An 18,061-nucleotide genomic window follows, 5' to 3' on the forward strand; every position below is an offset into this window, starting at 1 on the left:
ATATCTACTTCTACATTCACTGTCAAACAGTATCACACTACTTGCACATATTTCACAGTCTACAACATTTACTACCAAACAATATCCTACATTTTATATATACTTCTTATAGTCTGCTACATACAGAATCACACAGCTTACACAAGCCACATACAGTCCACAATATTCCCTGTTCACCTTCCACTACCATCACCATCACCATCACCATCACACATCTTACACACATGTATAGTCAGTTGTGGTCTCTCTCTGTGGTTCACTACCATGTATCACATAGCTCATGTAGTCCTCTACATTTATTGACATGTTTCACTTCAGTACATTATCATCATCACACATTGCATTTAGACTTGAGGAAGTAGTGCTGAATTCTAGTGCCATTGTATGGTTTTATGCTGTGGTAGTCTGGTTATTTTAAATATGGTGTGTTGTAAGGTAATCTGGCTATGTTAAGTGAAAAGTGGTAGCGTCTGTTTTTCAGATATTTGTGTTGTGTGTGTATGTGTATACATATAACGGATAGAGTACAATTTGTGATTGTATAAGTGGGTGAATAAGTGAGTGAGTGCGTATGCATGAATTCTATGTATTTGGATATGCATTATGTGTATGTTAGCATGCATGTGTGTGATGATGTGTGGGTTATGTGTTTCTATATGTCGTGTATATGAACTTGTGTGATGCGGTGTGTGAGAATATCTGTTTGCTTATGTGATGCGATGACTGAGTGCATGCATGTGTAGAGATGACACCAAAGTTAGTGAAGTGTTAGTGAAGCTAGAGTTGGAATTGAAACATGTGATATTTGTCACAGTTCTTCATTAAAAGGTCAATGTCACACATCACTGCAACTGAAGCATTTCTTCATCAACAAACATCTTCACTTTTGCTCTTTGCATAACACGTTACCATTGCCACCACCTTCCTCCTCCTCCTCACCACCACCACCACCATACTATCATTCCATATGCATCATCGTAACCAGCATTATCACAAAAGCTATCATCATCATCAACCACATCACTGTGTCTTTCATCATCACTACACTTACTACTACTGCATATACATATAATCAACCTTCCTTCCATATAAATACCCCCATATATACATACCCTAACCCTAACCCTCATCACTGCTAAAGCAGCAGCACTACCAATATCAGAGTCACTTACTCGACCAGAACAAACAAAGAAACATTCAAATATCAAAACTGAAAAAAACTACTACTTTTACTCCAACAATACCATTACTACATAGACGAGCAGCAACATTACTGTCGCTTATACCACAATCATCTCAATAGTTTCACCACCGCCGCCACCACCGCCACCGCCACCGCCGCCACCACCGCCACCACCAACAACAGAATTATCGTTAGTGTCATTACCACTGCAATAACAGCACAGTCGCAACCATCACTATTGCTGCACCACACAAGAGCTACAGTTCCTTCACCCCTACCACAACCTCATCCTCCACCATCTCTTTTGCTGCCAGAACAGCTGTTTCCCTACCACCACCACTTCCTCCTCCGTCTCCATAATAATTACAACACCATTATTACTACCACGACCACCACTACAAAATCAATAATCACCTCTCCAGAGATTAACCTCCAGCTTAAAATCTTCAAGCTCATCGACAAACAAAATGAGCAGAATTCTTCAAACAGTTTTGTATTTCGCCTGGAAAAATTTAGCATCTGCACACTGCTGCAACAACCACTGCTTGTTCTGTTCTGCTGTTTTTGTGCAACTTTAGATTCCCATTATACAGAATAGATGAGAGAGAGAGAGAGAGAGAGATTTCATGTTCAACTAATGACTTGAGGGATGTCTTGCACTTTCCGTTTTATACATTGCTTGGTGGTAATTTTGTTGTTTCTGATTGCTAGTGTGGTTTGATAGCTGTGCTGATAATGCTGGTGGTGGTGTTGGTGGTGAGGAAACTATAGTTACTACTGTTGTTGTTGTTGTTGTATTGTGTAGTGTAAGTCAACACTAGCAAATTTATGTTGCTGTATAGCCCAAGGTCAGCCTTTATTAAGCCGACGTATGGCCAAAGGTATTCCAACTATGACTATCCTGTCCTTTTCCTATATGCAGGAATCCAGGACCACATTATTCAGTTTGAGTGAAATTTTGTTGTTACTTCTAACAGGTTCAGAAACAATGGCAAGATCCTCCTATTGGTCAGTTTATGTTGTTAAGCACCAGCTCAACCCTGATTAAATAGTCCACCTGTGACCATCTCATCTTTTCTTTCCAGATATAGTACTTTTCTTTTTTTTTTTTTTTTTTCAATAGTAAGGTGTGAGCTGAGGCAGATTTGACAGCTGTTTCTAGCAGAGCAAGCTTCATAGTCAATGCATTGACTATATAGTAATTCATAAGTCAGAGCAACCACTAGATGTGATCCACAGATCTGGCGTTCCATGTATATAGTATGATTCCACCTAGTGAAGGTCTATACTGCACATTCTGATTGGATATAGTTTATCATATGACATGGGTATGTGTTTATGAAATCTACTACTCAACCAGATGGATTCAGTCCCTCTGCATAACAGCTTGGACAAATGTCTTTTATTGAAGCTTTGGGCTTTTACAAGGGAATTTGTTTGATGGAAGGCCTTATTTGGGGAACAGTAGATTGATTGAATTTACCCTAGTAAATTGGGAGTATTTTATTAATCCATAGCATGGTGTTGGTAAAAGACAATGCAAAAATTTAGAGAAGCAAAATTAAATACTCTTACATAATTTATTTGATACTCAATCAATTCTGCAACACTAACACCACTATCTCTTATCTAACAGCCACAATAATATCTTCAGTACTGTGACCATAACAGACTATAACAATAAAAACAACACAACAATAATAACAAAATCATCTCAACCTTAATTCTACAGAACTAACATGAGCACCTCAATAGCAACAGCTACAATAATGTTACCAACATCTCTACACCAACATCTCAACACCATCACGCACTACAACACAATTATCCCTCAGCTATAATAGTATTCATTTCTCAGATACATCCACACAATTATTCAAACCTACATCAAACAATCAGGAATGGTGCTCCAAACAAATAAGCTAAAACAAGTATTTATCAAATCATAACCAAATATCATGCTCAAGAACAGCATAAACATATCAGAAACACACCAAAGATAAACGTATCAGGAATGAAGAACAATTTCTCTACAACATTTATTGTTCAAGTAGGAAAAATAATACAATGTACAAATACTCATAGGGAACCCACAAAGTGAGTGTGTAGGTTATGCCAGTTTTGTTTATACTCCCAATCTATCCACAGTAAAATGCCATGAACTACAGGGAACACAAAACAGTATGATTCACATAACAGACTGAACACAGCAAATAAAGTCTCCTTCATTCATTCTCCCTGAAAATCTTACACACAACCACATGTAAGTTCTCTGCATTTGCTGTCAATGTTTCACTACCATACTGGATCAAACATCTTGCATAGTCTATGAATAGTTTGACACAATAAAGGAGCCCCCATACAGTAACTCAGTTTGCTAGAAATAGAAGCTGAATCTCCCCCAAGCACATTCTACCACTACCATCTTAAAAAGTGAAGGATACATTGGACAATGCAGCCCTGTGTGTGTGTGTATGAAAAAATAGTCAAAGCTGGAACGTTGTGATCATAGACATGCTGTCCCATGTTTCATTGCCATATAACATCACTCTTCAGGTACAGGAATACATCACACAGTAGACTTCTTTATATATATGTACACGTATTTATATATGTGTAAGTGCTTGTGTGTGTGTGTGTGTGCATGTATAAACTTTTTATTGCCAGTAGAACTGGTGGTTCTTTAAACCTCTTCCACACCGTTCACACCCTAAGCACAGCTAACAATAATAGCTCCACCTCCAACAAACAATTATGTCACCCAGGCAACAGAACACTTATCTACCACTTCCTTCCCTCTGAGCCATCCAAGCAATCAATCCATGATTTTTCCCATTGCTTCACTGTTCTTGCAGTCAGCTACTCTAGTGCATCTGGTGCACCTTTGAGTTCAGGTTCCACGTTCATCTGCCAAAGATACCTCCCCCCTCCCCTCGATGCACATTGTTATGCACCCTTTGTTTGCAGTCATTATGCAGCATTGAATAGTTCCTGCCTACTTGCTGAGTGATGCCATTTGCATGATGATGGTGACATCAGAGGAAAAAGGACAACAATAACGACAAAATGAACATCAGCCATAAAATGATAAAGTAAGCAACGATAGCAACAGAAACAACAACAGCACTGCCAGCAGCAGCAGCAGCAGCAGCAGAAGCAGTACCACCACCACCACCACCACCACCGCCGCCACCACCATCACCACCACCGCTGCCACCGCCGCCGCCGCCGCCGCCGCCGCCGACGACGACGACGACGACGACGACGACGACGACGACGACGACGACGACGACGACGACGACGACGACGACGACGACGACGACGACGACGACGACGACGACGACGACGACGACGACGACGACGACGACGACGACGACGACGACGACGACGACGACGACGACGACGACGACGACGACGACGACGACGACGACGACGACGACGACGACGACGACGACGACGACGACGACGACGACGACGACGACGCAGCAGCAGCAGCCAGTAATAAGGACAAGTTGAACAGCAGCAAGGAAAGAAAACAACTAAATAAAAAAAACCCCCACCACCAATAACAATAATCACCACAAACAACAACAACAACAACCACCTTTCCACCCCCACACACTCCATACATAAATTACAGAAAGAAGAATAAAGGGAGAATTAGATTGAATTAATGGAAGCTTAGCAGAAATCTTTCAGAAAAGAATCACTCAAGTTTAGCAATAAATAAATTACTAAATATATAGATAAAAATAGATTAAAAATGATGATGTTGGCGATGATGATGATGATGATGGTGTAGGTTATGATGATGATGGTGATGTGGATGATAAAAAAAAATATACACAATAATTGGCAAAGGAAGAAAAGGACAGGAAAACAGACATGCAAAATCAAAAAGATACCAAATATATGACAGAAATAATGTGTGTGTGTGTGTGTGTGTGTGTGTGTGTGTGAAGGTATATCAGTGTTTGTGTGTGTCTATATATCCCATCATCATCATCATCAACATCGTTTTAGCATCTAATTTCCCAAGTTTGCTTGCATGGGGCAGATGAGAATGATGCGTTGGAGTGGAGTTATGTCTAGCTGCATGGCCTTCTTGTCACCAATCCTCACTTGTTTCCAAGGAAAATAATAATCTTTCAGTCGAACAACAAACAAATATCAACTGGACACCTTTTATGCAAAGAACTGGAAACAAATGAAACTGTATAAATGATTCTTTTGTTTACCTAGATTGTGCAACATGCCAAGACATGACAAGAAACCTAAACATGCTCTTGTGGTGGATTACAAGTAAATGACACTGTCAGGAAAGCCATTGTTTGCAACCAGTGAGCAAACACATGGGAAGATGAGGGGAAATATGAACTCTCTCTCACACACAAACACACACAGACACGTGTACTCCTCCACTCCTGCTCTCACTTCTATCCCCAGCCCTAACCTTCTGTTAGTCTCTCTTCACGCTCTTATAACATCTCAACCCACTCCTGATCCACTGTCCACATCTTCTCTTCATCATTGATGCTTTGCTCTTTTGCTTACCTTCTTCCCAGCTACATCCACCCTGATATATAAAGCATTGGATCCACATATCTTCTCTATTGCAAAACACCTGTGCTTGTCCCTATGCCTTACTTTAACCACCTAACACCTGGCATACACCTGCTTCTCTCCTCTTGCAAATACTCCCCTCACTCACCCATTAATTCAAAACGGGATTTTTCATTTTCTTGTTCTTTTCCAGCCTTTAAAGTTATGTGATGACCTCACTAGCGCTGGTGGCATATAAAAAAAATACTCCGTACACACCGTAATGTGGTTGGCATTAGAAAGGGCATCCAGCTGCAGAGACCATGCCAAAACAGACGACTGCATTGAGCTCCAGCTCAATGCAGTCCTGCAGTTCACTGGAGGGTGTCAAACAGTCCAACCCAAGCCAGCATAGAAGAAAAAAAACGTTAAATGATGATGCTGGTGATATATAAATGGTGTATATTAGATGCATCTTGGACGCTCTACAACAAATTACAAAGAATACAAAACAAGATGATATGCTCACATCATAACAGTTTGTATACACCTACAGACCACTTCCACAAAACAAAAAGATGTTAAATGAAAGACCCCTGCTGGAAATATGACAGGCACGATCTATATTTGTTAAGTGTGTGTGTGTGTGTGTGGTCATGAGGGCCAGGTCATCAGCATAGAGGAGCTCCCCTGGGAGCTCCTCTATGCTGATGACCTGGCCCTCATAGCAGTTTTCCCTACCAGAAGTAGAGAAGAAATTTCAGGTGTGGAAGCAAGGTTTAGAATCGAAGGGCCTTAGAGCCAATGTTGCAAAGACCACAATTCTAGTAAGTAGGAAGGCAAACACATCACACACCCCTTCAGGTAGGTGGCCCTGCTTGATCTGTAGAAAAGGTGTGGGTAGAAACTCCATAGGATGTACTCAGTGTAAGCTATGGGCACATAAGAGGTGCAACAACATCAAAGGAAGATTAACTCGGACGATAGCTTTCATGTGTGACAGATACACTGCGGCAATAAACACCACAGATGCTCAGAAAACCGATTCCATCACATGCCAGGGGAAGAAACTAGAAGTAGTTGATAGCTTCCGCGACCTAGGTGACCAAGTCTGTAGTGGGGGGGGGGGATGCTCAGAGAATGTTACCGCTAGAATAAGAATAGCCTGGGCAAAGTTCAGAAAGCTCCTACCCCCACTGGTAACAAAGGCCTCTCTCTCAGAGTGAAAGGTAGATTGTTTGATGCATGTGTGCGAACTGCCATACTTCACAGTAGTGAAATATGAGCTGTAACTACTGAAGACATGCGTAGGCTTGAAAGAAATGAAGCTAGCATGATCCGCTGGATGTATAATGTCAATGTGCACACATGACAGAGTGTGAGCGCCCCAAGAGAAATGTTGGACATAAGAAGCATCAGATGTGACGTGCATTGGTATGGTCATGTACTACGGATGGATGAGGAAAGCAGTGTGAAGAGGTGCCACTCCCAAACAGTGGAAGGAATCCGGGGTAGGAGGAGACCCAGGAAGATATGGGATGAGGTGGTGAAGCATGACCTTTGAACGTTGGGCCTCACAGAGGCAATGACAAAAGACCAAGACCTCTGGAGATATGCTGTGACTGAGAAGACCCAACAGAGAGAGAGAGGGAGAAAGAGAGAGAGAGAGAGAGAGAGAGGGAGAGAGAGAGTGAGGGAGAGAGAGGTGAGTGTGTGTGTTTGTGGGGGGGGGGGCAAAGTATGTCAATGAAAGTCATAGTAAAATGTAAAAACAGCAGAATGTAAAGTAACGAGCGATGTTCAGCATTGGAAAATATTAATACAAATAATCCAAACAGAGAAACACAAAGAATTCACAATGAGAAAGAAGAGAGATCTAATGTTTTATGGTAGAATCCTTCATCGGAGATGAAATGCTAAATGGCTTTGCAGGATGAACATATTATGAGTAAATGCGGGTGGGAGGAAGAAGCATGGTAACTTTAATAAGAATAATAATAATAATAATGAAGGAGAAAGGGGAGGTAACAGAGAGTAACCTGTGTTAGGAAGGGGTGACAACTATCAGAGCCAGGAGAAATAAGTAAAGCCTGCAGATTTGGAAAAAGTTGACAAGTGGCAGAGACCCGTTTTGTTAGCGATCATTTACATAGCAATCAGACGGAGCTGGACTACAATTAATATGTATATATTCTTTTATTCTTTTACGTGTTTCAGTCATCTGACTGCGGCCATGCTGGAGCACTGCCTTTAGTCGAGCAAATCGACATCAGGACTTATTCTATTGGTCTTTTTTGCCGAACCGCTAAGTTACGGGGACGCAAACACGCCAGCACCGGTTCTCAAGCAATGTTGGGGGGGAGAAACACACACACATACAATGGGCTTCTTTCAGTTTCCGTCTACCAAATCCACTCACAAGGCTTTAGTCGGCCTCAGGCTATAGTAGAAGACACTTGCCCAACGTGCCACACAGTGGGACTGAACCCAGAATCATGTGGTTGGTAAGCAAGCTACTTACCACACAGCCACTCCTGGGCATATATATATATATATATATATATATATATATAGGTGGTGTAGACAACAAACAGATGTATTAGTTTAACGCTTGGGAAGTGAAAGGGTCTTTAACGTTTTGAGCCTATGCTCTTCCACAGAAAGGGACACAGAAAGAAACAAAGAGAGAAAATGCACTAAGTATAAGGACAAGGTAAAATTGCTATTTGCTTTTAGAGCAAGTTGATGCAGGTAGTTTATCCTGTCCCTCTCTGACTTTTAGTTCATGCAGTTGATAAAACCACATTATTTATGGGATGACCCAATATATTTACACACACACACTCCTGCACATCATCATCATCATCTAATGTCTAGTTTCCAGGCTTGATATGGGCTGATTGGTTTGACAAGATTTGAGGAGTTGGTGAATAATATCATATTCCAATGTTTGGCACATGGCTTGTATGGGTTTGTATGCATCGGGACCAGTGAACATTGGTTTGTAACTTGCAAAGTGGAGGGCCTAAAGTGATCCCTATAACTGAAGAAGATCGGAAGAGTGCATTGGGGATAATTTTAGGTGGATAGATGAGGGCTGTTGCAATAGGATGGGAGAGTAGTAGAGTTGTCATTAAGTGTATAGGGGGAGTATAGTAGGGAACAGGGGAGAGGGAAGGGATTACTGATAAGGGTTGTTTTGAAAATGATGGGAATGAAGTTGAAAGGTGATGGGTCAATTCTGTGTGTGTGTGTGTGTGTGTGTGTGTGGTGAGATCTAGTGCTACCTAATATAAATGTTGAGTAAGGATAGAAGGGAAAGGGAACAGGAAAGGACAAATAGATTATGGAGGCAAGAAATCTTGAAAGCCATTGAAAGAAAGAGGGGTGTGGGGGGAGAAATTGTTGGGATATGCCAGAAGCACAGTGAATGAGAGCAGTGAGAAAGGGACATTGAAGGGCACCATAAGGTTAGGAGGAAGGGAAATATCAAAAAGAAATGCCAGTACACATTGTGAAATAGTTGATGTTAGGTAAAATATCCAGCCATAGAGACCAAATGAAAATGTAATGTGAGATGAGGTCTGGATCTGTCTTGGTGAGTAGATACGTCCTACCCACGATTGGACGGACATAAAATGATGAGGATGATGATGATATATATATATACAAATACATTGGAAAAATTATAAATATACATGTGTGCGCATGTGCACACACACACACACACACACACACAGGTAATGAAACATGTAAGTACATGCAAAGGATATATAATTTATGGTAACCTAATCTCATAGATGCATGTTTACAAATTCACTCTTTACATTTTGACTTTTCCACTGACAAGGGACATTACTATGCATGCTACAGTCTGCCTGGCTGACAAAAAGTTCTCTTCCTGATTTGCAACATTAACAACATTATTGTGAATTGAATGTTTACAACAACCATTAGGTGATGTACATTTTTTTTTTAGCCTCAAACTGCTTGGCTCTTTATAGGCTCCACTCCAATTCCACACTGGATTATTTTGAGAGGTGGATTTACAGATATATATAGTTAATATTAAAAGACAAAAATCTTGAAGAATATGTAAACATGAAAATTTGGTTACTCTGTAGCTTTCTTTTGTCTTTGATTGCTCAAGTAACAACAACAACTGCCATCAGAAGCACATCAACAAATAATAAGCACGGATACCACCATTGCCGTTATATCAACTGCTACCACGATCACAACCATAACTACCACCACCGCAGCAACTAGCACCAGTACCACAACAATATGGACAACAGCACTAGTACCAACTACTTTGACCATCACAAGAACAACAACTGCTACAGCTACAACAACAATAGTAAACAAATAGCAATAAAATTCCCTGCTGACGTCATCACTGGCACCATTGCTGCTACTGCAACAGCAACAACAACCGTTATTTCCTTACTACCACACCAATGATGACAAAAATCCCCATCAGTACCATCCCAACAATCAGTACCAATTCCTATACAACAACAACAACAACAACAACAGTGACAACAACAATGATAATATAAATGTTTAGTTCATACCTCAAATTGACCTCTGGTTGTTAAGGTACTTAACTGAAAAACGTGAAAGAAAGGAAGGGAAAACGAAAATATAATATCTGGTGGAAGACATATATGAACAACACTCTTAAGATTTGCAATTTTTCACTAAAAAAGTATACACAGACACTAGTAATATCATCATCATCATCTCTTCAATTGTATCATTCATTCTTTTTTATTAACATGGGATGGTTAGGTTTACAATGCACTCTGTCGTCCCTCTTCTCTATACTGTAGCATATATATAGTGATATATCACATGCATTCTGAATATTGTGCCATATATATATATAGACTAACAAGGGGGTTGGATAAGTCTACAATACACCATATCATCTCTTCCTCTCAATGCTGTATTGCATATCATCTGAAGGGGACAATATATCTCCAGACTTAATCTTCATATTTTTTCAAGCCTTCCATGATTTACTTTAGACATTGTCTCCCACTTTATACAGATCTTGTTCATTCTGCAGCAATTATAGTCATCCATACTTTCCTCTTCCCCCCACTCATAATCACCACCACCACTGCCACCAGTCACCACCACTTTACTCTCCATACATTTATGTATAAACTAGTTATATTCTGATTCTTCACTTCCCATAATGGTAAGCAAAAGAGATTTCCTCTTGATAGGATGGAGGTCTAGATAGTTTATTTCATAGAAGATTGGTCTCTGATCTTTGTGCCCACAATTCACTCATTTTCACAGCACTGTAACTGCTTAGAGTTGTAGAGCATAATCCACCCTCATGGTACCTTATGGCTATATATACCATTGCATCCAATAGTATCTTCTTAGAAATATCAGCCACACCATCTGGTACCCAATACTTTGTCTGGTACCCCATACTTTGAGGCAAAACCCTGTGTATTGATTGTTGCTCTTATGACCCATCAGACTATCAGTGAAAGCATTCCAGTCAGAGTAACCTCAGTTTAATTTCATGCATAATGTGTCTAGGACTATAGTATCCAAAGTGTTCCTTTTTAAAGACAGTAAGGTGTGATTTTGAAATGTGGCTGCCATGTTTAGCATGTGAAACAACTGTATATATGCTCCCATATATATATATATATATATATATATATATATATATATATATATATATATTGGTTCATTTTTAGGTAAGGTATGAAGGCCATATATTTTAGGGGATATGGAGAACTGAGATATAGTCATGCTGTTTTGCCTTCCTAAACAAAGCATGAAGGCCCAGTACTTTGAGATACAGAAATATTGTCATGTGGGAGTAATTCTACATCTGTAGGGTTACATGTTTGGTTCTAGCAACAACAGGAAAACTCAAAAATCAACATCCACAGAGAAACACCAAACAAAAACAACAAGCACACAAGAACCAGTCTTCATCAACTTGAATGTTTTAAGTAGAAACAGGGAGTTGGTGAGGTACATAGTGTAGCATCCCCCACAAATACAAACAAAAATTAAGTTTTAAAGAGCTTCTCTCCCGAGTTTCATCTTTAGAGAGATGTTTTTAAAACCAAAGTTTCTGATAATGATGTTGTTAGATATCTATATATCCCTAAGGGCAAAATTTCTATGACACACAAGAATTTTCTCTAACAGAGAGGACAAAAGACTTTTGGAAGTGCATATCAAAGAATTCTACCTCTCTGAAAATACCAAATTGCTCATCCTTCCTCATGTCCAAAATAAGACACTTCACTTAGTTTCCTTTTTCCATCCAACATGGCACACTCAGAGGAGGATTTATAAATGTATGTGGCATGAGAGCAAAGTCACTTGCTCAGTAACCTCAGATCACTAGATAGAGATGTGAGCTGGCAGAAACGTTAGCATGCCGGGTGAAATGCTTAGTGATGTTTCGTCTGCCGTTATGTTCTGAGTTCAAATTCCGCCGAGGTCGACTTTGTAATCGACTTAATCCCGTTGTCTGTCCTTGTTTGTCCCCTCTATGTTTAGCCCCTTGTGGGCAATAACGAAATAAGATACAGATGTGATAACCATCAGTAAAACCCAAATTTCCAGAAGGCACACATATACTCATCTTAACCCTGTCAGACCTGGGCTCCTGTACCTAACTTTACCCTCCATTTGAACTTCCGAGCAAAAAAAAAAAAAATATATGAATAGTTGCATATCCAGCTCAATAGTAATGATTGCTGGCAAACTAATGGACCGAATCACAAAAAATTCAGGAGAATAGAAAAAAATGGGCCTCTATCTCAACACTGCCATATTTGTTCACCTAAGTTGCTATTTTCTTCGTTACTTTCACCAGCTTGATTGCTTGAATCACTCTCATTGCCAGTGTAATTGTAAATTCTTCATCCAAAGAATAAATACCATCAAGAATTTCCTCAACTGCAAGAAGTCTAGGACTTGCTCATTTACAAGATGAAATGCTGAATTCATCACACACTTGTTTCATCACAAACTCGTTTAATTTTGTTCAATTAAAAACAAAAGTAAACAACAGCCATGAGGGACACTATTAATAACGAGTCACAAACACACTTGACTGCAAACCTGCAATGCGATAAGTTGTCTAATTTTAGTATTTTATCTTCTTTTCCTCTGTGTTGTTCATCACCACTTCAGCAGGAATCCAGCAGGGATGACATTTAAGCCATTCCCACTGTAGTAAGAATATAGCTTGACATCTTTAAGTGACTACAAAGTATGCATGTCTTGTAGTCAGCCTAGATCAGACAGCATGATGGCAGTGTTGTTTTGAAAGGTTTCGATTTCAAGGTAAAAGACCAATCTACTCAGGTGGGAAGTTAGTGATGTTGAATGTGGACAGCAGTGAAGGAAAGCTGAACATTCAAACGGGGGCCATTCATTTTCCAATTGGAGGGGAAGTGTTATGGGGAATGTCCTGCTCTTTAGAAGAATGGCATTTTAGATGGACACTGAAAGTGTGTGAGATTAGCCAGCAAGAGAGGTGAAAAGATTTTTCAAACCTGCTCAGATAGTTTTGACAGGTTTTCTGAAAAGCATTTGTAAGGACATAGAGTAACCTGTTTAGGTCATCCAGATCTTATTTAAATAAGTTATTTGTTAGGTCAGCAGACAGAGATGTTGTAGGATGTTCACATTTCTAACCAGTCAGCCACACAGACCACAAATTTGTAATTTGTATGATCAATCTAGATGCACAGACAAAGACTTAGTTTCTGGATCTTGAATGAACTTTTTTATGATATAAAATCTTTTCTGATTTGATTAATGAATTAGGTGGCAGTTTGTAACGAGCATCAACAACTGGTGATGGTGTACTCTGCAGAGAGTGATTAGAGCAGTTAAGAAATAGCTTAGAGAAGGGGCTAGTGAGGAAATTAGAAATGATATTGCAACTGATGTACTACTGGCAGTGCCACAACCAATTTTTTAATGTGAAACACAATGACTGAACTAATGCATATGAGGAAGTGAAGGCCATTTGATGGATGAGGTGTAAGAGATGCAATATTGCAACAAATCCATAATTCATTCTTTGATGGAATGGGATGGGCATGTGTAGTACAATTCCAAACAAACATATGCAGCTTTCAAGCAGAATTTTGCTCAACAGTTCAAGACTTAGAGATGGTAATAGATTTTAATGTCTACTTTGAGAGACTATTGTGGTTGTTGGCAAAGAATTGCAAAAAAGTGCAACAAAAATCACTGAAAAGAGCAGCTGTAATGCAGTTGGTGGTAAATGGTTGCATGAAGGCTGCCTCACCACATGGTTTGGATAGTCTTTTTTATAAGTTTTATATATACATACCAGTTGTCTTGGTACATGACTAACAGCAGAACAGGAAATGCTCCTGTTCTGTGTCTTAGGAAGTGGTAGTGCTGCTTGGGAAGGACACAAATATTATTGCTGATGATGCATCGACATGCATAGAAGCTGTAGCATTTGCAGAGCTTCCTTGACATTAGCAGCTGTTGTTCTTTGTCGGGTGAGTTTTTTTGTCTCTTTTACAAAGCTACAGATCTGAGCCAAACAGAGGCAAAGACTAGGTACATAGGATCTGAAATATTAATGCTTTCACCATCAACCAGTAGAGCAATGTGGCTGGTGGTACTTCCACACTAGTATTCCACAGAAGTTTATAGCAGAAAAGACAATAGTAAAGTGGCTTGTTCATTCAAGAGAGTCTTCAGTCTAGAGACTATAGATAACTTCCAGAAATTTCTGGCATGATTATGATACAAGAAACATTTTCAGTTTGAGATGAGGTTGATAGGCAGAGTAGTGTCTTAAAGTGGATGTCTGAGATGTGGATACATTTGAAAGAGTTGAAGGCAGACCTATCTCTCTGATGAAACTCACATCAGCTTCAGGTTTCGGGAGATGTTGGAGGAGAGGGAGTTATCATCTTAAATTTGATAAAAGCAGTGTAAGTTGTTAAAATGGTAAAAAGGCCTGGAGTTTGTCGATGAAAGAAGAAAAGTGCTTGAAGAGGAAGAGATATGCTTTGACGTGTACTGATCCTCTGTAGATGGCAGTTCTCTTCAACAAGTGTTTCTATTTAGAGGTATTTTGTATTTCTTAGGTGTCTCATTTTGTCTTTATTAATTACCCCCCCCCCCCTCTATTTACTGTATATGGGCACAAAACAAATTTGTAATCTTTGTTCTGAATTTTCATAAGATTCCTTGAGACCAGTAATTAAATCATAGTTAAGGACATTAAAAGGGTGATATATTATCAAACTAATTAGAATGAGACACAAAATACCTTGTGGTATTTTTAGTTCTTTCTGCTTTGAATTTAAATCCTGCAGAGGTCAACTTTTCCTTTAATATGCCTGGGATTGATAAAATAAAGTACAAGTCAAGTACAGGGATCAATGACATAAACTAAACCCCTCTTATCAAAACGACTGTACTTGTACTTCAGTTTGAAACAATTATTAACAAAATAAAAGGCCAAAAGTCATACGGTAACCCTAGGCCTAACGAAGGTCTCTAATTACCTTCCAATAAGGTCTGAGTCCAAAGTGCACTGTTGAGTTTGAAGTTAATATACACACATATATATATATATATATATGCATATCTTTGTCTGTCTGTCTGTCTATCTTTCTATATATATATATATATATATATGTCTGTATAAGCAGTTATATTTACTCATATATACATACTCGTATATGCCTACTTGTACACATACAGGTTATAGATGCATAAATACATAAACACAAACACACATATATACACATGCATACATACTTAGAAAGTACCTACCTACAAACACACACACATTTTTTTAACATTAGCTCTTTCTTCTCTTAGAGTAATTGAATGTCATTCCTGTTAATAGAATTTTTTTTTTTATCACGGAGATGGTAGACATGAAGAAAAGGGGTGGTGGTGGTTTATTGTTGCCATCTTCACAGAGGAACAACGACGCCGCTTGGCTGCAAGTGAGCCATCATCAGTCTATGCAAGGAAACTCTGCATTCTGTATCAGTTGGCAGATGTGATTGAGTGGCTGTTGGAATTTTCTGGCAGATGTGCTGATTTACTCTACCACTGCCTCTCTTTATTCCCCCTCAGCTCTTCTTTTCAATGTGCACACACACATACATATGTAAGCACATGCTGAGGATGCTGCTTTGCACCACAAAACAAATGCATACAACACACACATACACACACACATACAAATCCCTCAGTACACAGTTACATATAGAAAATATCTATGAATATATATATATATATATATATATATATATATATAATAAACATGTTGATATAGGTGCATATATATATGTGTGTGTGTGTGTGTGTGTGTATCTCTCTATATATATCTATATATCTATATATGCTATATAAACTCTGCTTTGGAATAATGGATCTTGAAGTACACATAAAGCTATAAATAACGGCATGTAAATTTGTATTGTTTTTTTGTGTGCTTCAAAAATCTACAATTCCAAACAAGCGTTGTTTTACCATATTCTCTTAAAAGTTTATGAAATTCTCATAATGTCAGCATTATATATAACGTGTTTACATATGTGTGTATATACATATTCTTTTATTTTTTTTATACATTTCAGTCATTTGACTGTGGCCATGTGGGAGCACCGCCTTAACAGGTTTTTTAGTTTAAGAAATTGACCCCTGGCCCTATTCTTTGTAAGCCTGGTACTTATTCTATCAGTCTCTTTTACTATCAAGCAATGGTGGGAGGACAAACGCACACACACACACACACACACACACACACACACACACACACACATACATGCATATGTAAGATGGGCTTCTTTCAGTTTCCGCCTACAAAATTCACTCACAAGGTTTGGTCTGCCAGACGCTATAGTAGGAGACAAATGCTCAAGGAGCCATACAGTGAGACTGAACCCAGAACCATGTGGTCGGGAAGCAAGGTTCTTACCACACAGCTACGCTTGTGCCTATAAATGTGTGTGTCTGGGTGTGTGTGTATATATATATATATATATATATATATATATATATATTTATATAAATAAGGATAAGATCGATATTTAAAATATTGATCTTATCAAGTGGTCAGCATGGGAATAAAAACCATCAAAGGTAATAATTATTTAAAATTATAATACAGGGTATCAAGAGATACCACCATGCTGAAAAAATAGCAGTCAAATCCTGACTCTAAAACCACGTGCATATATATGTATGTATACGTCCGTATATGTAAGTATACTGTTTATATGCATGTATTTGTATTTATGTACTGGAGTATATTCCACTGATGAAGGCAGAACATTATTATTTATGCAAAGCCAGAAATCCAGGATTTGGAATTATCTTTATTTTTACTGGTTTATTTGGTCTTTCGTCTTCGCTAATCGTGCCATGCGGACATTTATTGTGGTTTTAGAGTCAGGATTTGACTGCTATTTTTTCAGCATGGTGGTATCTCTTGATACCCTGTATTATAATTTTAAATAATTTATATATATATATATATATATATATATATATATATATATATTTATATATGTGTGTGTGTGTATGTATATATATATATATATGTATGTGTACATATATATGTGTGTGTGTATATATATATATATATATATATATATATATATATATACATATATATGTATACATATATATATTTACATACATATATACATACATATATTTATATGCATATATATATATATATATACCCACCCATGCTAGCATGGAAGACAGACGTTAAACGATGACGATGATGACAATGTGACATATATATGTATAAAGTTTTCAGATTCAAGAGAATCAGGTGCTTAAATAGTGAAAACACCAACGTCAGGTTGGTGATTGTGTATAAACAGTGTATAACAACAAACACTGACTAAAGTAAATACGGCTTTGCTCTCCTGTTCTGCACACATTCACAAATAGCTGACTGAATACACAACGAGTCATCAAGGTCACACATAGATACGCTCACTACAACTATTGCACTGCCATCTATAATAGACTCTAGATCCAAACAAATTGCAGGTTCCAAGTTAGGGGAAGGATAAGCAATAACAATATATATTTACTATTTACTATTTACTGACTTATATATATATATATATATATATATATATATATATATATATATATGTATATATGTGTGTGTGTGTATATATATATATATGTATAAAATATATGATAGATGTGCACATACAAACATACATCATCATTGTTTAATATCCTTCTTCCAAGCTGCCATGGTGTGGACAGTTTGACAGGAGCTGGCCAGGCAGGAGCCAG

The 18,061-nt window shown here is 38.4% G+C and overlaps 1 protein-coding gene across 39 annotated transcripts in view; it reads right to left on the reverse strand.

Annotated features, from left to right (window-relative positions):
- LOC106878922 (uncharacterized) overlaps positions 1 to 18,061 on the reverse strand; it is a 483,138-nt gene that overhangs the window by 125,000 nt on the left and 340,077 nt on the right. For 28 of the 39 annotated variants that reach the window (XM_089340209.1, XM_089340202.1, XM_089340198.1 and 25 more), the window contains exon 2: positions 10,303 to 10,335. The exons of the other annotated variants lie outside the window; for them this stretch is intronic. In XM_089340209.1, the coding sequence (XP_089196335.1) occupies positions 10,303 to 10,335 (33 nt within the window). The remainder of the gene's footprint in view (positions 1 to 10,302; positions 10,336 to 18,061) is intronic. 39 annotated transcript variants of the gene reach the window in all.

This window comes from Octopus bimaculoides, chromosome 23, assembly GCF_046866305.1.
Source record: "Octopus bimaculoides isolate indiv1 chromosome 23, ASM4686630v1, whole genome shotgun sequence".
NCBI classification, from domain to species: Eukaryota; Metazoa; Mollusca; class Cephalopoda; order Octopoda; family Octopodidae; genus Octopus; species Octopus bimaculoides.